This window comes from Rhinoraja longicauda, chromosome 5 (assembly GCF_053455715.1).
Source record: "Rhinoraja longicauda isolate Sanriku21f chromosome 5, sRhiLon1.1, whole genome shotgun sequence".
In the NCBI taxonomy this organism is placed as follows: domain Eukaryota; kingdom Metazoa; phylum Chordata; class Chondrichthyes; order Rajiformes; family Arhynchobatidae; genus Rhinoraja; species Rhinoraja longicauda.
Genome location: NC_135957.1, coordinates 46,233,087 through 46,253,859, shown reverse-complemented (window position 1 = coordinate 46,253,859; position 20,773 = coordinate 46,233,087). Strand labels below are relative to the sequence as shown.

Below are 20,773 nucleotides of genomic sequence, written 5' to 3'. Positions count from 1 at the left end.
ATCTTCTATTGCTCAATTAAGCAAAAAAATAATAATTTTGGTTTATGTGACTCTTTTCATTTTGATTGTGCAGTCAATGTGAAATGATGTTGAAAATTTACAGTAAGGTGTTTAAGCATGGGACTGCAGGAAATATCCACTTTGGCCATTATTGTTATTAAAGCAAATTGCAAATATTTGTTGAATAAATCTACCCATTTTAAAAATAGACATCCCCTTTAAATTGTATGTGAAATCCTTGGAGGGATTTGCAAATTCAATAATACATCTAACTGAAACAAAAGGAAAGAAGGAAGCATTAAGTTGTGATTATGAAGTGTTATGTTTTTATTTATAATTTCTATACAAGACCAAATGTGTGGAATTCAGCTGTGCATTCTTATTAGTCATGCTAGCTTCCTATTTATTGTATGAGAAATTATTATCCTGGACAGTGATTTATAGTCTCTTTGGGGAAATGGAAAATCAATGGAATACAATAAGTAAAATATCAGAACATTCTGCGTAATAAAAAGCCATCTGAATTTGACTTCTCTAATGCACAAATACAACAGCCTTGATAATTGCCTTTTTTAATCTTTTTTCCCATTAATTTGACATCTATTGTAACTGACTGATTATTAACTGCCTTAATTTTTAAGAAATGAAGATTTATCGTCCTCTGCTAATCACTCTCCCTGCTCTGCCCTCAACTTTATGGAGCAATAGCCATTTTTCGTCTAGTTGTCTACAGGAGCTGCACTCCAGAAATATAAAAAGAGTGCTATTTAATGTTTCCAGGCCTTTACCATTCTGTAAAAACAAAATTTACACCACACATCTCCAGTAAACCTTCCCCCTCTCACCTTATAGCAGTGCTCTCTAATGTTCATCATTTTCACTCTGGGAAAAAATATTCTGACTATCTACCCTATCCATGCCTCTCATAATTTTACATACCTCAATCGTCTCCCCTCAACCTCCGATGTTCCAAAAAATAAAATCCAAGTCTATCCAACCTCTCCCTGTTGCTGAAACCCTCTAATCCAGGCAGCATTCTGGTCAACCTCTGCACCCTCTCAAAAGTCTCCACATCTTTCCTGTAATGGGACTACCAGAACTGCATGCAATACTTCAGATGTGGCCTAACCAAAGTCCTGTAGAGTTGCATTATAACTTCTTGACTCTTATGTTCATTGATTGATTTGGAGCAACCCATGTATAAGGCAACCACAGTGCTAAAATCTTTTTATCTTCATAATGAGAAATAGCAGATGTAATCACATTGGTAATCACATTTATTACAACAGTACCCACATTTTTTAATTGCAAAGTTAATCAGATTTATTAGAAGTAGAATTAGAATTAGAACTATTAAAAACAGATGTGATGCAATAGAAATCAGCATGTGTGTTTCCTAGATTACAATCTGCATAGATAGAGTCATCGAGTCATGGAGTGATACAGTGTGGAAACAGGCCTTTCGGCCCAACTTGCCCACACCAGCCAACATGTCCCAGCTACACTAGTCCCACCTGCCTGCGCTTGGTCCATATCCCTCCAAACCTGTCCTATCCATGTACCTGTTTAACTGTTTCTTAAACATTGGGATAGTCCCAGCCTCAACTACCTCCTGTGGCAGCTTGTTCCACACTCCCACCACCCTCTGTGTGAAAAAGGTACCCCTCAGATTCCTATTAAATCTTTTCCCCTTCACCTTGAACTTACGTCCTCAGGTCCTCGATTTCCCCTACTCTGGGCAAGAGTCTCTGTGCATCTACCCGATCTATTCCTCTTGTGATTTTATGCACCTCGATAAGATCAGCCCTCATACTCCTGCACTCCAAGGAATAGAGACCCAACCTACTCAACCTCTCCCTATAGCTCACGCCCTCTAGTCCTGGCAACATCCTCGTAAATCTTCTCTGAACCCTTTCAAGCTTGACAATATCTTTCCTATAACATGGTACCCAGAACTGAACACAATATTCTAAGTGCAGTCTCACCAACGCAACAGCGTTTCTAATACAGTTCTAATACAACTGCAACATGACCTCCTAACATCTATACTCAATACTATGACTGAAGAAGGCCAATGTGCCAAAAGCCTTTTGACCACCTTATCTACCTGCAACTCGACTTTCAAGGAACCATGCACCTGCACTCCTCGATCCCTCTGCTCGATAACACTTCCCAGAGGCCTACCATTCACTGTGTAGGTCCCGTCCTTGTTAGACCTCGCAAAATGCAACACCTCACACTTCTCTGTATTAAACTCCATTATTATTCCACTATAGATGCATTATTAATTTTAGATTAATGCTTCTTAATGGAATTGAATACACCCGAGAATGTGTTCCTTCATTATGGAACTGCCATACAGAGCAAAAATAATAAATTACATTCATTGAGTATTTTGGAAGCCCCTTGAGTGTGACATTTGATTCCAGCATTGTTCTAGCTTAATCAACAAAAAAAAGTAACTATCAGGTGATAACTCCAAAAGGATTGTTTGGCTATGTCGGTAGCTAGTTTTATTTGATGAATTAATAGGTTTGAGTCATAGGCATATCAGCCCTTCTATTTGCTAAACATTAGTTGAGGAAAATATAAGAATGGATTGCGACTGAATTTAGTATTTTAGTCTTTTTGTACATAGAAGGGCATGGGTTTAAAGTAAGAGGGGAAAGATTTAATCGGAACTTGAGGGGCAAATATTTCCACATAGATTGTGGTGTGTATATGGAACAAACAGCCAGAAAAACTAGTTGAGGCAGACATAAAGAAATGCAGACGCTGGTTTACAAAAAAAAAGTCGCAAAGTGGTGGAGTAACTGAGTGGGTCACGCAGCATCTACTAAGAACATGAATGGGTGACGTTGCAGGTTGGATCCTCCCCTTATGGTGGGGGGGGGGGGTGGGAGAAAGCTGGAAGAGAGGTGGGGGCGGTGTTAAGTCTGGCAAGTGATAGATGAATACAGGATACAATAACAACATTTTAAAGTCATTTGGATTGATGGATACATGGTACATGGATAGGAACAGTTGAGGGATATGGCCCAAGTATGGGCAAATGAGACTAGCTTAGATAGGGCAACTTGGTTGGCATGAACATGTTGGGCCAAAGGGTCTCTCGGGGCTGTATGATTCTCTGGCTCTGCAAAGATGATTTGGTGGATTGGTTTTGTAGCTAGTTTTGCATATTGACTTGTGAGCAGTAGAGGGAGCCATTTACTCAATCCTGGAGTTTTACAAACAGATTAAAGATGATTGTGGTGTTTGTTAATTTAAAAGTACCAAATTTATTTGTTCTTTTATAGCATTTCTTTATTAATCTGTCAGGAATGTAGGTTGGCCTTCTTAATTGCATCCGTTCTATATTAGTTAAACCAATAGTGCTTCAAGGTGTTGACAGTAACAATAGACAATAGACAATAGACAATAGGTGCAGGAGTAGGCCATTCAGCCCTTCGAGCCGGCACTGCCATTCAATGCGATCATGGCTGATCACTCTCAATCAGTACCCCGTTCCTGCCTTCTCCCCATACCCCCTCACTCCGCTATCCTTAAGAGCTCTATCCAGCTCTCTCTTGAAAGCATCCAACGAACTGGCCTCCACTGCCTTCTGAGGCAGAGAATTCCACACCTTCACCACTCTCTGACTGAAAAAGTTCTTCCTCATCTCCGTTCTAAATGGCCTACCCCTTATTCTTAAACTGTGGCCCCTTGTTCTGGACTCCCCCAACATTGGGAACATGTTTCCTGCCTCTAATGTGTCCAATCCCCTAATTATCTTATATGTTTCAATAAGATCCCCCCTCATCCTTCTAAATTCCAGTGTATACAAGCCTAATTGCTCCAGCCTTTCAACATACGACAGTCCCGCCATTCCGGGAATCAACCTAGTGAACCTACGCTGCACGCCCTCAATAGCAAGAATATCCTTCCTCAAATTTGGAGACCAAAACTGCACACAGTACTCCAGGTGCGGTCTCACCAGGGCCCGGTACAACTGTAGAAGGACCTCTCTGCTCCTATACTCAACTCCTCTTGTTACGAAGGCCAACATTCCATTGGCTTTCTTCACTGCCTGCTGTACCTGCATGCTTCCTTTCAGTGACTGATGCACTAGGACACCCAGATCTCGTTGAACATCCCCTCTTCCTAACTTGACACCATTCAGATAATAATCTGCCTTTCTATTCTTACTTCCAAAGTGAATAACCTCACACTTATCTACATTAAACTGCATCTGCCATGTATCCGCCCACAGCAACAAATTAAGGCTACATGCCATGCCTCTACTTGTAAAAAAATAAAGCATACTTGCATATAACTGAGTTTTGATTTGGAATATTTCATTTATTAAACAATTTATTCAATAATTACAGCATTAAAAAATCACTTATCTGATAGCCTGACAAATGGAGGATATCTTTCATTAAAAGAGAATATGCTGAGCATGTACAATAGCCTTGCCATTTGCGACAAGTAGAGTGTATGGGGCGGCACATTGGCGCAGCTGTAGAGTTACAGTCCCAGAATTCGATCCTGACTATGGATACTCTCTGCACAGAGTTTTAGGCTCTTCCTGTGACCGCATAGGTTTTCATCTGGATGCTCTGATTTCCTCCCACATTTCAAACATTGCAGGTTTGCAGGTTAATTGGCTTCTGTAAACTGTCCCCTGTGTCTAGGATGGAAATAGTGCAAGGGTGAGTTGGTCGGTGCTGATTTGATAGGTCGACGGGCCTGTATCTAAACTAAACTAAAACAAACAAAAAAGTTTAATCACATTTTAAGTGCCCCCTAACGGTCACATTAATTCATCCAGTCTCACCCTATCAGGCTATTCCTTTTGTTCCTGTGAAGTTAGCTGTGCAGAAGTGAATAAACTGATATTGATCAGAGAGTTTATGAAAAGCATTATCGAGGGATAATTAAAAATGTTATAGCAAAGTAAGTTGTAGTGGTGTGATTAAATGTCATTTGTAATTTGTTTTTGTAATATATCTGGTTTACATTTGCAATAAACACAGGTAGATGAGACTAGCATCGATGGGGCATCTTGGTCTGCCTGCTTCCACGCTGTACAACTGACTCTAAACAGAAACAAAAAAGAGCGGCAGGTGCAACAGCGATAGAGTTGCTGCCTTGCAGCGCCAGAGACCCAGGTTCGATCCTGACTACGGATGCTTGTCTGTACAGAGTTTCTACGTTCTCCCCGTGACCTACGCGGGTTTTCTCCGCGATCTCTGCTTGCCTCCCACACTCCGAAAGCGTACAAGTTTGTAGGCTAATTGACTTGGTACAATTGTAAATTGTCCCTAGTGTGTAGGATAGTGTTAGTGTGGGGGGGTCGCTGGTCGGCGAGGATTTTAAACAAAAATCTAAAATAAACAATGAAGCAGCCTGGTCATATAATTTGCGTAAATAATTACCTACTGGAGTCCTCTTACATTGTGATTCTTCCTACACGAGCGGTTTCGAGTTTAAGAAATTCTGAATGTATTTTAATTATTCTTTCAGTCAACGTTTAATAATTTACATTTCAGTTGATGTTAAATTTGCATTAAATTTTTCTGACTATGGTGAAGAGCTGAATTATTTCGCTATATATTTCTGGAGTCTCGAGATGAGCTTAAAAATCAAAGATTAAGCTGGATGTAGTGTGGGCATCCTATAAAAACCTCAGGAGCAGTAATCGGTAACAAGCTTTCTAGTGAGACAGCAACGTGGCAAATGCTCGAAGCTCCCAAAGATATCTACTGACATTCTTCACTTAAACAACAAAAACATAGTTCCCCTTGTTTTCCCATCAGGTAAACAATGTTTCTGGGTGTATCTTTTCTGAACCTTTCACTTTTATTGGGCTTTGCTTATGCACAGGGAATATTTCCTTCCATAACTGCCTCATTGAGGCAGTGATATTAACCACCCTCACATTTTGCTGCAATGGTCAGCAGCATTTTTCTCAACAATGCGACATTGGCAAAAATTGAAATGCTTTACCCCCTTTCTGTTCATTGCGAGAGGAGCCATATCTGGATTTTTTCTTGGTTTCTACTCTTTATAGTAACAATTATTCACAGTAGATGACTGATCTACATCTGAAAGCCGAGGAAAAACCACTTTTAATCGGACAGTTGTGGCAGTTTCTTGGCGGAGACTTGCCCCAGCTACCTGTTCCTTGGGGCTTTGTTAAGCTCCACTGCAGAGCCGAAGGGAGAGGCTTTGATTTATCGGCAGCCCTTTGTTCCTTCAGTTTATCCGACCAGAAAGCAGAGTTAGCTGTAACGTGTCACCATTAGAGACTGAACATTAGCTGAAATAAACCATCCTGCTCCCTGTGAAAAATGTCCTGTGATTGGTTAATTAATCAGTCAAAGGGGAATGACATGGCGCTTGGCTTGAGGGACCAGGCTGAAGAGGTAAACCAGCCTATTGATAAATGGATTGTTCCCGAATTCATATATCACAAATACTTAATAATTTTTTTACTTGAGTTTACGTGAAGGCAGATTGCAGATGATGCTTTCTCCTTTCTGCTGCAGGTATTAAATCGTTGCTACATTGAACTTTTTCAGGTACAGGAAGAAAACTGATGCCACAATACTTCTACTGAACTTGTGCTCCAACTTTATATAACTTGTAGTTAACTGGCAAAAACATTTATCGATAACATGTTGGTATCTTAACTGAGATAGCTTTAAATTATTAATAGTTACAATTTTCGAGGGCTGTTCTATTCTATCTAGGATATTCAAAAGTTCTCTGCAAGTTTTAGATGTGTTATCTTCTGCGCCAGTCAAATAAATGTGACATCTGTAAATTTTAAAGCATCGGTTTAATGCAAATCCTATTAAGCAGCTTGAGAGATTTGTCAGTCATTTTCCCATTGCACATCAATTTTATCTGTTCATTTTGTTGTTTTCAGCTGTACCTGGTAGAAAATAATTGAGGCATTTCATAATTTTTCACCCTAAAATGGATATTTAAAAAAATATTGTGATATATCTTGACATTGGTTTTTATCCTACAAACAGTGCCAAATTTTTCAAATTAGACATTTAGTTGAATAATTATTTTTAATGGAACAACTTGCATTTTAAGTAGCTATACTGCAGAATAATGCCTGTCAAATACACAAAATGTTGTTTGGAGGGGAATGTTGCGAGAAGATGGATTTATCTTTTAGTCTTGCAGTAAAAATGTTATATTATAGGTTATGAATCCAAAATAGCTAAAATTGATCATATGTCTAAATATGGGAATTTGAAATGGGTTGATGAATATGTTGAAGGATTGGACTGAATTTGTGATCCTAAACTAACTTAAAATATGTTTCTAGCCAAGACAATAATGATGCCCTTGATACATTTCTATCTTGGAAACTTATTATATTTTTGATTTAGAACATTGGCACAATGTTTTTCAGCTGATTTTTTTTGTGCGGCCTCGATAAACAGTTTCTTTGTATGACAGTGTGGAGAGTGAAATAAACAAAAACTGAAGAGCTGGTTTTCAAAATGATTTAAAGAAAATTAGTTGCCAGTGGATTGCTGTTTTAATTGCACTGTTAACAATGATAAATAATCAATTACTGATGTTTATCATTAAACGAATCAGCCAATGGAGGTGTTTTACCTATATAATTTCTGGATTTTCTCTTCCTGGTTCTGTAACCTCTTCTGGTTGTACATCCTGGAGATAAAATCAAAGTGCTAAAGATACTTGGCAAGTCAGGCAATATTTAAGGAGAAAAGGGTTCATGGACCTTTTTGCAGAAAAATAATTATTTGGTAATATTGATGAAAGGTTAAGTCCTGAAATGTTAAGTCTACAACTCTTTCCAAAAATACTGAGTATTTCATGTTTCTGAAATCTGTGGTGTTTTGCTTTTCTACAATCCAGGCTGGAGAATGGGGTTGAAAGGGAAAAATAAATCAGCCATGATTGAATGGTGGAGTAGACTCGATGGGTCGAACGGCCCAATTCTGCTCCTGTGACTTATGAACATGAGCCCTTGTATATTTATTTAATTCTGCCCTCTGCCGCATCCTTGATTTCCTTTGGCCTATCATGTTGACCATTATGAAATAGATTAGTTATACCAACAGCAAATCTAATTTAATAAAATAGTTTATTGTGATTAGATGGAGAAAAACGAGATAGGAGCAAGAAGCCTTGCTGCTTGTGACTTGCTCTAATTCAGTTTGGTAACACATCTATCCCTACTCCCTCAGCAAGTACGCAGTATCTAATCCAGTATAATATTAATTCATCCCTTAACACCTTGTTGAGAGAGTGATACGTGGTCTGGATCGGTTTGATATGACCCTTATCTCCATTCCCTCATTTGTTGCAAATGTTGGTGAATGAACAAGTCTCAAATGAATTAAATCAGTTTTAGGACAACTTGAACAGTGAGTCAATACTGATGAGATTTAGATCCAGGAAGATCTCTCTGCGGACTCCGAGAGAGAGCAGCTCCCAACAGTTTGGGATGCTGGGGAACCAGTGCAGCTCTGTGGTCAAAGGTTGAGGAGCAGCTGGCAAATCAAATCCATCACCAGCATTCAGCAAAGGAGCCGAATCCAGGTGCCAGAGGACAAATGTAAGTTTAGCAGTGGTCAGGCCATTGCCATGTCCTCTTTCCCCTGAATCTCGCACACGTTTTCTGCCTCTGCCCCACAACCTTTCTCCCCACCTCCCTTGCTTTCCCATTTGCTCCAGCCCCTTCCTCCTGCTTATTCTCCCATGAATCTGTACTGGGTTAACACTGCAGCAGGCAAAAGTTAAACATTTTAAAATTTATATTTTCTAGGATTAACGTGGGACTACAATGTTTAATTTTTTTGTTTGTGTTAAATATGTGCATTAAAGGAGATTAATAATGGCCTCCATTACAAAATGGTTTAAACATTCTGGAACAGACATTTCCAACATGTTAACTGAACATTAAAGACATTTTCGGTAATTCTGTATACTATAACGCAAAACAATAATTGTACCAGTAACATTGAATATATTGTAGCTAGGACATACTGACATTACTCTAATGATTTTTAGCTTTGCTTTCATAAGTGAAATAGTGAAACTTAGTGATGCAAAATTGTGCTGTAGCATATCTCACCTTATGTTAAATGGTACTTAGGAATTCCCCTGCCATGTACTTAACAGTTATTTTAAACTAGACAGGTTAACTAATCATTGCAGAGTATTTTTGCATTATTCAGAAATATATGTTATCGTAAGTGTCCATCTTGTTGGCGATATCTGGGACACACCGAATAGTATTCCAGTTTACTGACCCTAATCGTTTCATTTTTACTCCGGATGTTCCTTCCCTCTCCAAATTCATCACTGACGAGAACAGCCCAAGGCCTTCTGCCTTTTAGAACAGAGATTAAATTAATCCTCATCTGACACTCTCTTCTGTTTGTCCTATTGTTTTTGCATAAACAAATTCTCTTTTAACTCTATTCACTTCCTCCAAATGAAACCTATTACTACGGGAATCTATATGGACCCTCACTATAATTGCTTCTTCATATGAAATGTGAAATATTTCTTATTTCCGCCCCAGGCCCCAGACTTATGTCCACATTTTTCACAATCCCACCCTCCACATTCATTAGTTCCTTCTCCCAGTTTGGTAACAATTTTAAACTGATTTTACCCCGTTTCAGTATTCCCAAAATATGTTTCCTCCCCAAAACCTGGTTCGCTATTCAATTGTTATCAATCTGTCACAAACATCTCTTCAAGTACAGTGATGGAGAACAACTTTGCCATATCCCTTCATACTGTCTTGGTTTCAGTTATCTGGAACATGTTTGAATTGGAAAAAAAAAAAAGCGGCGGAGGATCTTTACTTGTCAGGCAGCATTTGTGGAGGGAAATGGACAGACAACATTTGAAGGTGGGAACCTTCTTTAGACTGATGGAATAGGGAGGAGAATGCTGGAAAAGAGAGGTACAGGGACATCACCTGGCAAGTGACAGGTGGATAGAGGTGATGGGGTAGATTGGCAGATGGGTGGAGATCTTGTGCCGCTATTCTACATGTTGTAGGCGAAGCAGACTGGTGTCTGTGGTAAATTAAATGTGGAATATGGGAATGCTTTCTAAAGCATCTTTGTTCAGCACATAGGCATGATCCTGGGGATCGAATCACAATTCATGTTCACTCTGAACTCTGGTGAATCTCAGTGTGAGTTCAAGGGACTGCTCTTCATTTTTGGGATAGTCACACTTCAGACTCCATTTGAATTCAGTAATTTCATTCAATAATATCCTATTACCATTTAAATGCCCTTCAGATGCATCATTTATGTTTTTTTGCCTGATCTGCTATCTTTCATCCTATTTCTTTTGTGGAGAACCTTTTTCTCCACCACCATTTTTTTTCTTCAAAACTTCTATAGTTTTCCAATTTTGATATGACCAGAAAGATGAACTGCATGTGGTATCCCTTTTACTTTTCTTCGTAATGGGATCTGTTTTGCCTTTAAGAATCAGGTAACCGAGGTCACAACGACTAACCCTGCAGCAACAATGAATATTCTTTGGCTCAGTCCGATATAGAACCAATGTGCTCTTCTTATCAGTGGACATAGCTTTAACTCCAACCTTGAAACAATCCTGCTTCATGTCAAGAGAGTCAAGAGTGTTTTATTGTCATATGTCCTATGAACAATGAAATCCTTACTTGCAGCAGCATAACAGAATATGTAAACATAGTACACTGTAAACAATATAATAACGAGAGAGAGAAAAAGTTCAGCGGGTGTATATATACACATACTCACAAATACACATCTGTATACATCATATATATACATACACACACACAAACGTACACGCAAAAAAACCAATAATAGTGCAATAATAACAATAATAGTCTATGTAATTCAGAGTTTATTTGAGGTTGCAGTGTTTAATAGCCGAATGGCTTTTGGGAAGAAGCTGTTCCTGAACCTGGATGTTACAATTCTCAGGCTCCTGTACCTTCTTCCCGATGGCAGGGGTGAAATGAGTGTGTGGCCAGGGTGGTGTGGGTCTCTGATTATGCTCGCTGGCTTTTTGAGGCAGCGACTCCGGTAAATCCTTTCGATGGTGGGGATGTCAGAGCCGGTGATGGACTTTTTGCAGTCTTCTTCACTCCTGGGCATTCAAGTTGCCGAACCAGGCCTTGATGCAACCAGTCAATATGCTCTCTACTGCACACCTGTAGAAGTTCAAGCGAATGCTCTCTGACATACCAAATCTCCGTAATTTTCTTAGAAAGTAGAGGCATTGATGTGCTTTCTTTATAATTGCATCAGAGGGCTGGGTCCAGGAAAGATCTTCGGAAATATGCACGCCTAAGAATTTGACGTTTTTGACTCCACCATCGTCCCATTGATATAAACAGGATTGTGGGTCTTCATCCTTCCTCTTCCAAAGTCCACTATCAGTTCATTGGTCTTACTGATATTGAGGGCCAGGTTATTGTGCTGACACCATTTGGTCAATCGGACGATCTCACTTCTATACTCTGACTCATCACCATCTGTATTTCGTCCAACAATGGTGGTGTCATTGGATAGACTGGGACTTTTTTCTTTGGAGTGTAGGATGCTGAGTGATGACCTTATTGAGGGATCATGAGGGAAATGGATAAACGGTCAGTCTTTTTCCCAGGGTAGAGGGTTCGAAAGCTAGAGACCATAGGCTTAGATAAGAGAGAAAAAATTTAAGGGGGACCTCGGGGGCAACTTTTTCACTTAAATGGTAGTCCGATTGGAAAGGTTCATAGGGCTATGAGCCGAATGTAGGCAAATGGGACTACATTTTTGGCAGCAATTCTGATTGGAAGTCTTGACTGTTTCAGTTCATTGCATCAGTTGAGTCCAAGATAAAGCCTGTTCTTGTGGAGTTGGTGGAGAATCATATCTCTGATCTCTGCACAGACACAACAAAAATGATTAGTCAAGTTCAATTTTTAAGGAAGGCATGTTGTAAATCCTGATACCTTGAACATACCCGTAAGTTAATAATCTTCACGATTACTAAAAAGATCCTAAAACAACAATTATGCAAATGTTCCATTTGCACATTTACAATTATGCTTTTGGTTCGTAGATATCTATATACTAAAACTCTTGTTTGTTTATTTCTGAACTACAGCCAAAATGGTACACGATAGCGTGACAATTTTAGGCCCACCTTACTCACCCTCCCTTTGGTGCTAATGGAAGAAGTTTAATTGAAATCAGTTATATTTTTATAGTTGTTCACATTTTAAAATTTAAATCTATCTCTCAGGGAGGGAGGGAGGAGGGGAGGTGGGATAAGGGGGGTTGAGGGGGATGGAGTGGGGGGGGGGGGGGAGAAGAGGGGGGGGGGGGGGCTGGAGGGAGGGGAGGAGACGGTGCTGCCACAATGCAGGAGAGGTTTGGGTCCAAAGGGTCCACTTGGTCTAGTATCTTTCAAATCTTCTAGTTTCCCAGCTGGTCACTGATCGCTTTAAATATCCCACATTCATCAGTCAGAAATTTGTTCAACAGGAGGGAAGCATGGAGCTACCTGTCTCCATGCCCCAGTGGTTGTGTGTCCAGTAGAGCATGAGTTCCAATATTCCCATAAATTTAGGTAAATACTACTGGAGTTACTGTATCAGAGATCAAAACGACTACTGTTGTGTAACTAATGCCAAAGAGCTTTTTTGGCTTTCATTCTATTTCTGTTTCTCTGCTAACTTTTTGGACTGTTGTATACAAATCACTGGTAATGGATTGTTTGAATTTCTTGCTGTTATGCCTGAACTTAACTTTTTAATTCAAATTTATATGTCGCAAAGTTTTTCTAATTTAAGGTCGTAAAAATTATTCAAGTTTATAGCATCTCTATACTCGTGGTTTGGTGTATTATGAGCACATTAAAACAAATTGGTCATTTATTTATAAACTTCAAGTACTAACTTAATAATCATATTCATGATAGAATTCTGTTGTTTAGTCAGAAAAATATCTGATTTGTAGTGAAGCATTCACAATGAAGCTCTTAAATTTAGTTGCAAAGTTGTTGAATTCTGTATTCAACACAACTTCCAAATGATCTAATTTTAAAGTAAAAAAAGATTCTAAATGCTATTGTTGGATTTCTAAAACCAGCTTGCTGGAAAAGTAATGATATGTATATAATTTGATTTACATGCATGGATGATTAGATTTGTATAGGTTGAACAATTTGCTTTTAGGCACGACAGGATGAAGGATATGCTTTTACAGGTGAAACTCGAGAATCTGGTCAATGATTTATGGATTCTTTGACCATTTCTGATATTTAGGTCCAAACGCAGGTGTTTGAATTAATATTCACTAATACAAAAATAGAAATAATTCCTTGAATCAAAACGTTGTGGAAACAATCATTTAACGATATACATGAACTGCTTGGATTGGATTTCAACAACTGCAGGCGCTTTTTGTCCCTCTAAGTCAGGCCAGTGCAATGCACCTGTCATCAACTGACTTCAGTTTTACCAGGGCCCCCTGCTGTCAAAAGAAGTCACCCTCTCCTCACCAATGGAGACCAGCTTTTTTGTTGATGTTCAGGCCAAAGTTGTAACAAGCTCAGGAAATGGATGATGTTGCTGATGATTGGGAGAGGGGCATTGAATAAAAGATGAGTGACAGTAGGAATATATAAATCCAAAATAATTGCAGAAAATCTCCCTCTCTGGTGGAAAATAGGAGAGAGAGGGGAAGTTTTTTGTATCTTTGTGTCCTGGAAAATAATAAGTCAAAGTTATGTTGAGATTTTTCCTCCACTATTCTCTTTTAACTCCTCTTATCGAGTAAAGCTGAGAATTATTGTTGCCCACTAACAGGAGAAAGAACTTGGACTATATCTTCCCTGGATAACATGTGGCCTGACATTTGCAGGAGTGAGAACAAAAACCGATCAAACCTGACCATCTGATATTTAACAGCCTTGTCTCTACCTCCTGCTGCTGGGCAGGGGAGAAAAATTGGTCTGGGGGTGAATTCTGAGTCTGGGCTCCTTTGATCTATAGCCAGGACTGTTTGAATTACAAGTTCAACCACTGCCTTTGCAGCAGAAAGACCCCTCCTCTCTCTCTTCCCTCATTTTTTTCTCCATCATACTTAGACCTTACCCAAGCCCATGAGCCCCATCAATCTTTCATGTCATCATAAAAATGTATTTTGAAAATCTAACTATTACTACATCTACTGATGCTTGATATATACTCAAAAATCTTAAGCATCATTTCCCTGAATGAAATTATACATTCACTCATTGATTCCTAATCATTCTAATATTTTCTATGTTAGCATGTCAATACAGTAGGAATGGAGGCCAGAATTATTTGGACAATTCTCACAAGAAAACTGGTTTGCTGTTCTCCTGTTTTTTTCCTCTAATTGTGTTGGTGTACATAGAACTTAACCAGAATTTATGAATTATTGTAACACCACCACTAAATGCATCCACTTTATTTTGTAGCGATCCAAGATTCCAGCATGTGAGGCGTCAGGTACTCTTGTCAGCTCTTAATCCCATTAATTTTTTGCCATCATTTTTAGTTTCTCACTCTTACTACACATTTGGTTCATATAATTTCAAGTATTATTGCCTTCTGCTGTGAAAATCAACCCAAAATGTTTAACATCTTAGGCATTTTCCTATTTCCTAATATAGCTTCTCCTGCTAAACAGACATACACATTTTTCACATGACTAAGAAGTTCTTAGTCTTTTAAAAATATTAGTTAGTAGTATTTTCTCTGAGTTCTTCCTGATATGAAGACCATGCAATTTGTGAATAACACATGCTTCAGCTCCCCCTCGCTCCTGTTTGATACCTTTTTATCTTTGTTCTTTTGTTATGTATGCTGACTTTGGCACAGTTACAGTAAATGGTGAAAACCGAATGAATGAAAAGTAGAGGTTTGGCTCATAATTTAAACCTTCTACTAATCCCATCCAAAACCTTGTTTACTCAGGATATCTCTGTCTTATTAAGGTAGATCAGTCTTTGAAACTACTGAGTCCTGCAGTAGGTCAACAACAGCAAAAATCTCCCATCAGATTTACCCATTTATTGTTTTCAACCTGATGTGGGCAATTAGCATTTTAAACATGCATCATGCAGTGCCCTATGCCCTTCTGAGATACTCATCTTTGAAAAACATTGGTAATTGGCATTATGTGCTAGTACATCTAAAGAAGGTAAATGCGAGCATGTTTTTTCATTATGTTATCTGCTGTTTTCAATGTTATATTTTAGTATAATTCTTTGTTTATGTTTGCATTTGTGACTTTGTTTTCAAACTTGATTTGCATGTTTTATTTATTCCTAAAGAATCAAACGGGTGCAAGGATAAAATCAAAAACTTATATACAATATTGCAATATTTAATGTCAGCCACTTGGCAACTTTAGCAACATCCTGGGACTGAACAGGAAAGAATTAGCATTGAAATTTTCATTCATTGTAGAGTTAGTGTAATAACCCAGCTCGAGAAAATGGATCAATACTTATCTTATAAGCAATTTGTTTTTAGTTACTAAACTAAGTTGCACGAACCTCACCAGAAAAAGGTTAGTCTAAATATCCTTGTAACAACAAGTTTAATCTTAAATACTTACGAGTGGTAAAAACTCTTTACAAGAATGATCCTAGAGATGATTGGGTTAACCTGTGATGAGCATTTTCCAGCTAACAGGTTTATGATGCCTTTTTTTAATCTCTCCTTCCTTCCTGTATTGTGCAATTATCTTTTCTACTTTCCAATTCACTGGATTATTCCAGAGTCTTGGGAACTTTGGAAGATCTTCAATAATCTCCACCTTCTGTGGTTCATACTTTTGTAAATGTGCGAATTTTCCCTTTTCCATTCTTGCTCTCTGAGTACAAGTAAAGTGAATCTGCCACTTTTTCACTTAAAGAGTTATAACTATCCCAAAGTGGCATTGTTTCCTATGTCAGTTGGATTGTGAACAATGTTTGTCTAGAAATTTATATCAAACAATGCATTCATGGAGGACCCAATGGACATTCTATTCAAGGATTGGCATCTGCAGGTTAGTCATTGGTCCCTGTTTGTCAGTCCTAGGATTAACCTGGTAGATGCTAGTTTAGGAGCAGAGGAAAGCTGTTAACCGACATTAAATAATACCTATATGAATTGAATTCCCAATACTAACACGTGATATTTGTAGTTCACACTGAAGCAAATTTCAGAAAAATTGTGAAACTTATACATGGTGGAAGGGCTCCTGTAAAGTGTAGCCATGCACACACAAAATGAAAATTATGAACACTAGATGTCCCTGCTCATGTCTGCAGTCGTATACATGTGTAGTGAAATTAGATAACCTACAACAGGAAGTGCAGAATTCACAAATCTTGCCCACAATCCCCAATGTAATCACATTTGACCTTTTCATTGTAATTGGACTGTGTGGGGAGGAAAACCTGCACCATGCAATCTAGCATCAGTGCCATTTATAGCTCATCGCGCTAGAGATACACTGGGGAAGCCAGCACAAATAGTTTGCTGAACACAACCATCCTGTCTGATGATCACCTTTTGACAAGCTCTAGCTTCCCTGTTGCTCTTCCACCCACTCCGCCCAAAACTTTTAACTTGTACTTGTATATGTGCTTAAAAGCTCTTCCATGATTCTTCCAGTGCAGATGAAAAGCCTATTAATTTTAAATGTTTTTTTCTCTCCCACAATATTAGCTAACCTGATGAATGCTTCCACTATTCAAAATCTATTATTTTTCCAATAATAATTTATTGCTCATACACAAGTAAATCAATAATGCAATTTAAGCATAAATAATAGGGCAGGACCTACACAGTGAATGGTAGGCCTCTGGAGAGTGTTGCAGAGCAGGGGGATCTAGGAGTGCAGGTGCATGGTTCCTTGAAGGTTGAGTTGCAGGTAGATAAGGTGGCCAAAAAGGCTTTTGGCACATTGGCCTTCATCAGAGTATTGAGTATATAAGTTGGGAGGTCATGTTGCAGTTGTATAAGACGTTGATGAGACCGCATTTAGAGTATTGTGTTCAGTTCTGGGCACCATGTTATAGGAAAGATATTGTCGAGCTTGAAAGGGTTCAGAGAAGATTTACGAGGATGTTGCCAGGACTAGAGGGTCTGAGCTATAGGGTGAGGTTGAGTAGGCTGGGTCTCTCTCTATTCCTTAGAGCGCAAGAGAATCAGGGGTGATCTTATTTAGGTGTATAAAATCATGAGAGGAATAGATCGGGTAGATGCACAGAATCTCTTGCCCAGAGTGGGGAAATCGAGGACCAGAGGACATAGGTTCAAGGTAAAGGGGAAAAGATTTAATAGGAATCTGAGGGGTAACTTTTTCACACAAAGGGTGATGGATGTATGGAACGAACTGCCATAGGAGGTAGTTGAGGCTGGGACTATCCCAACGTTTAAGAAACAGTCAGACAGGTACATGGATAGGACAAGTTTGGAGGGATATGGACTAAACACCGGCAGGTGGGGCTCGTGTAGCTGGGACTCGTGTACCTGGGACATGTTGGCCAGTGTGGACAAGTTGGGCAGAAGGGCCTGTTTCCACACTTTATCACTCTATGACTATGATAAATGAGCATTGGAACCAATTATTTTTTACATGTTCCACTCATGCAACTGTCAATAACCTAGATGTTCCTATAAATGCATTCAATGGTGTAGGTGTCAAACTACATTCATAGTAATCTATTTGTGGATATTTTGATAAGATAAGAAATGCAGCATGTATGTATTTTATGATGTATGGTTATATTTTTCAGGACAATGACAACTTACCTACTATTGAGAACCCAAAAGCCTCGGAACCTAACGTTGAAATTAATACTGTGACCAGTCCCCTGACAGTGCAGGAATATTTTGCCAGTAGGATGGCACAGCTCACAAACCGTAAAGCAGTGCAAGAGATTCAGCAAGCCACTGCTGCCCAGGAATTTATAGGAAATGAAATGCAGTCCTCTGAAGTGAAAATTAAAACCAAAAAGAAAAAGCAGAACAGAATCATTGAGGAGAGTTGTGACTTTATTGAACCACCCATATTCAGAAAATGAGTAAAAAATGAAAGAGACAAAAATAATGTATTGGCAGAGGACAATCAAATTAAGGAAAATTATCAGTGTAAAAAGTCAAGAAAGAAAGCAAAATGAAACATCCAATGTTGCCACATGTATTGCAGCTGAATTGTAGGAGGTTCGGGTTGTTTAGCACACATCAGTAAATACGTTAGGGAAACAAAATGAGCAGAAGTTGCAAATTGACGATGATTAATATAATGGCAAATTGATGAGTGAATGAGAGGTTTCACAGACCCTGCAATTAGAAATAAACAAAATTTGAAATCTGCAGGAACACATTTTACAGTAAAAGCCATCTGTGTTTTTTTATAATTGCAAAGAAAATTAATAAATGCTGAGAAACTATTTAAGAGTTTAGTCATGTTAATAAACATGTTTCTCTGAATTGAGTATTTACGATGTTTAATATATTTTGTTTTTATTTAAATGCCTTGTATTGACCAGCAAATGCATCACTGTACATCACTGCTAAACATACACTAAATAAATATTGACATGCTTTGGTAATGCAGAACTACATAATCTTTCCCCCTAGTTTATTGTGTTTAGAATCAAATTATTTTTGCAATGGAAGAAAATTTGGTTCAAATACCACTCCCTTTTCACCACCCAAATCGCTGCAGCCTCATTTACATAAAAAATAAATCCCGCTTAATTCTCAGCTGGGTCCTCCAAGTACTAAATATTTAATGTTACTGTTTGGCCTGCTATAACACAATAGCTGTGTTTCTAAGAAACCACGTGTCCTAAAAATTGTTAGAAAACAATTGCCAATGGGGGAAAAGAGAAGGCTCAAGAATTTTTTGAATCACAATAACTAAGTTTTCGGTCCTTTTAATAACTACAGGTTTATTTATTTAAAAAATTTACAAAGTGCTGGTGTAACTCAGCAGGTCAGGCAGATCATTGGAGAACATAGATAGGTGACGTTTCAGGTCAGAACCCTTCTTCATACTCCTGCAGAAGTTTTTTTTTGATATTGCGAGCAAAAATCTGTACATTACATTCTTTAATAGGGTATCATTGCACAAGTATCAATAGAAGTGATTCTTGCCAATTTCAATGGCCAAGTGCAGTGAAACTGACAGACAGTGTTCATAAAAGACAATGTGTCTGATTACTGTTGGAGGTTGTGGAATACTCTGGACTGTTTTCCAAGATAGCTATTTTGTTACTTGTCAATTTCCAAAGATACTTTAAAGTGGCCTTCTGGTTCCTGATAGAAATCACATTATAACCAATTTGGCCTGCATAATAATAGGGCAATCATGTTACAGCAGAACACCATGCACTTGCCGTTGACTTTCAGGCAGAGATTATTGGTTAGTTAAAAGATAATTAATATGTTCTGATGCACTGCATTCACAAATTTATTGATTACTTCTAAAGGAAATTTAAATTTCATGTATCTATTCCTGACAGTTATGAGTACAAAAGGTGAGTCTGTTCTCACCTTCTTCATCATGGTTTGGTTTGGCTCAGCCACCAAGCATAACATCCGGAGGCTGCAGCACCTGATTCGATCAGCCGAGAAGGATGTTGGCTGCAACCTGCCCCCCATTGACAAACTGTACACTGCAAGGGCCAGGAAGAGAGTGGGTAAGATCCTCTCTGACCTCTCTCACCCTGGTCACAAACTCTTTGAAGCACTTCCCTCTGGAAAGCGATTCTGGACTGTTAAGCCACCACAGCCAGACATAAAAACAGCTTTTTTTCCCACGAGCAATAGCTCTACTCAACAGACAAAAAAGTCTGTAGACTCCTTGTGCTCTGGTATTTTGTTTCATTCTTCACGTGTTTAAATTATAATGTTTTATTTCTAATTGTTTACTGTATATCGTGTTGTTACTTGCGGGCAAAGCACCAAGGCAAATTTGTTGTATATATACATACTAGGCTAATAAAATATTCAATTTAATTCAATTCAAAATTGGAAGATGATACTCTATTCATTGTAGTGATCTCAATCAAGTAGACTACTGCATTGGAGAAAGCATTGGTGATTGTAGGTGCTCTGCAGAGCAATTAGTCTGCAGAAGTGACCCTAAGATTCCAGTTGTTGGCCACTTTAATTCTTCATCCTCTCCAACTCATGTCAGTAGCCTACACTGCTACAATTAGGCCTTATGTAAGCTTTGGGCACCTGACATCATTTTCCATCTGGGCATTCTGCACAGCCTTCTGGACTCTTAACAAATTCCAATTTAACAACTTTATGAAACTCACTTTCTTTATGTAGTTGTGTTATAACCCAAGAGTGTACTTTGAAGAAACGTTGTTTTCGAAAATTGCTTTATAAAAATAATTATGTGCAAGGGGGAAAAGGGTTCTAAGGCTAGAGTGTTTCAGACTTGTCGTAACAAAGTTATTTTTTCCTATAGGATTTTCAAAATAAAGCCAAAATAAAAGCGATAAGTTTATTTATAGAACTAAACATACTAAAGGCTCTGTTACATTGTTTAATAATCTATTAAGTGTCAATTTCAATAACCGACCCCAATTGAAATAGCAGCTGCTTTGCTAAAAGAGACAATGGTGGCTGGTTACTGCAGGAAGTCACGTGGAAACACCACTTAACTTTTTTTACCCCAAAGAAGTTTTCCCCGCTTGTCAATTTCCAAAGTAACTTTAAAGCGGTTCTCAAGTT

At 38.5% G+C, this 20,773-nt stretch overlaps 1 protein-coding gene across 1 annotated transcript in view; it reads left to right on the top strand.

Moving 5' to 3' along the window:
* The window catches only part of pinx1 (PIN2 (TERF1) interacting telomerase inhibitor 1), a 61,316-nt gene extending 41,280 nt beyond the window's left edge, over window positions 1-20,036 (top strand). Inside the window, exon 7 of the mRNA XM_078399442.1 lies at window positions 17,815-20,036. Within this exon, the coding sequence (XP_078255568.1) occupies window positions 17,815-18,102 (288 nt within the window). The 3' untranslated portion in view covers window positions 18,103-20,036. The remainder of the gene's footprint in view (window positions 1-17,814) is intronic.
* Window positions 20,037-20,773: the final 737 nt, after the last annotated feature.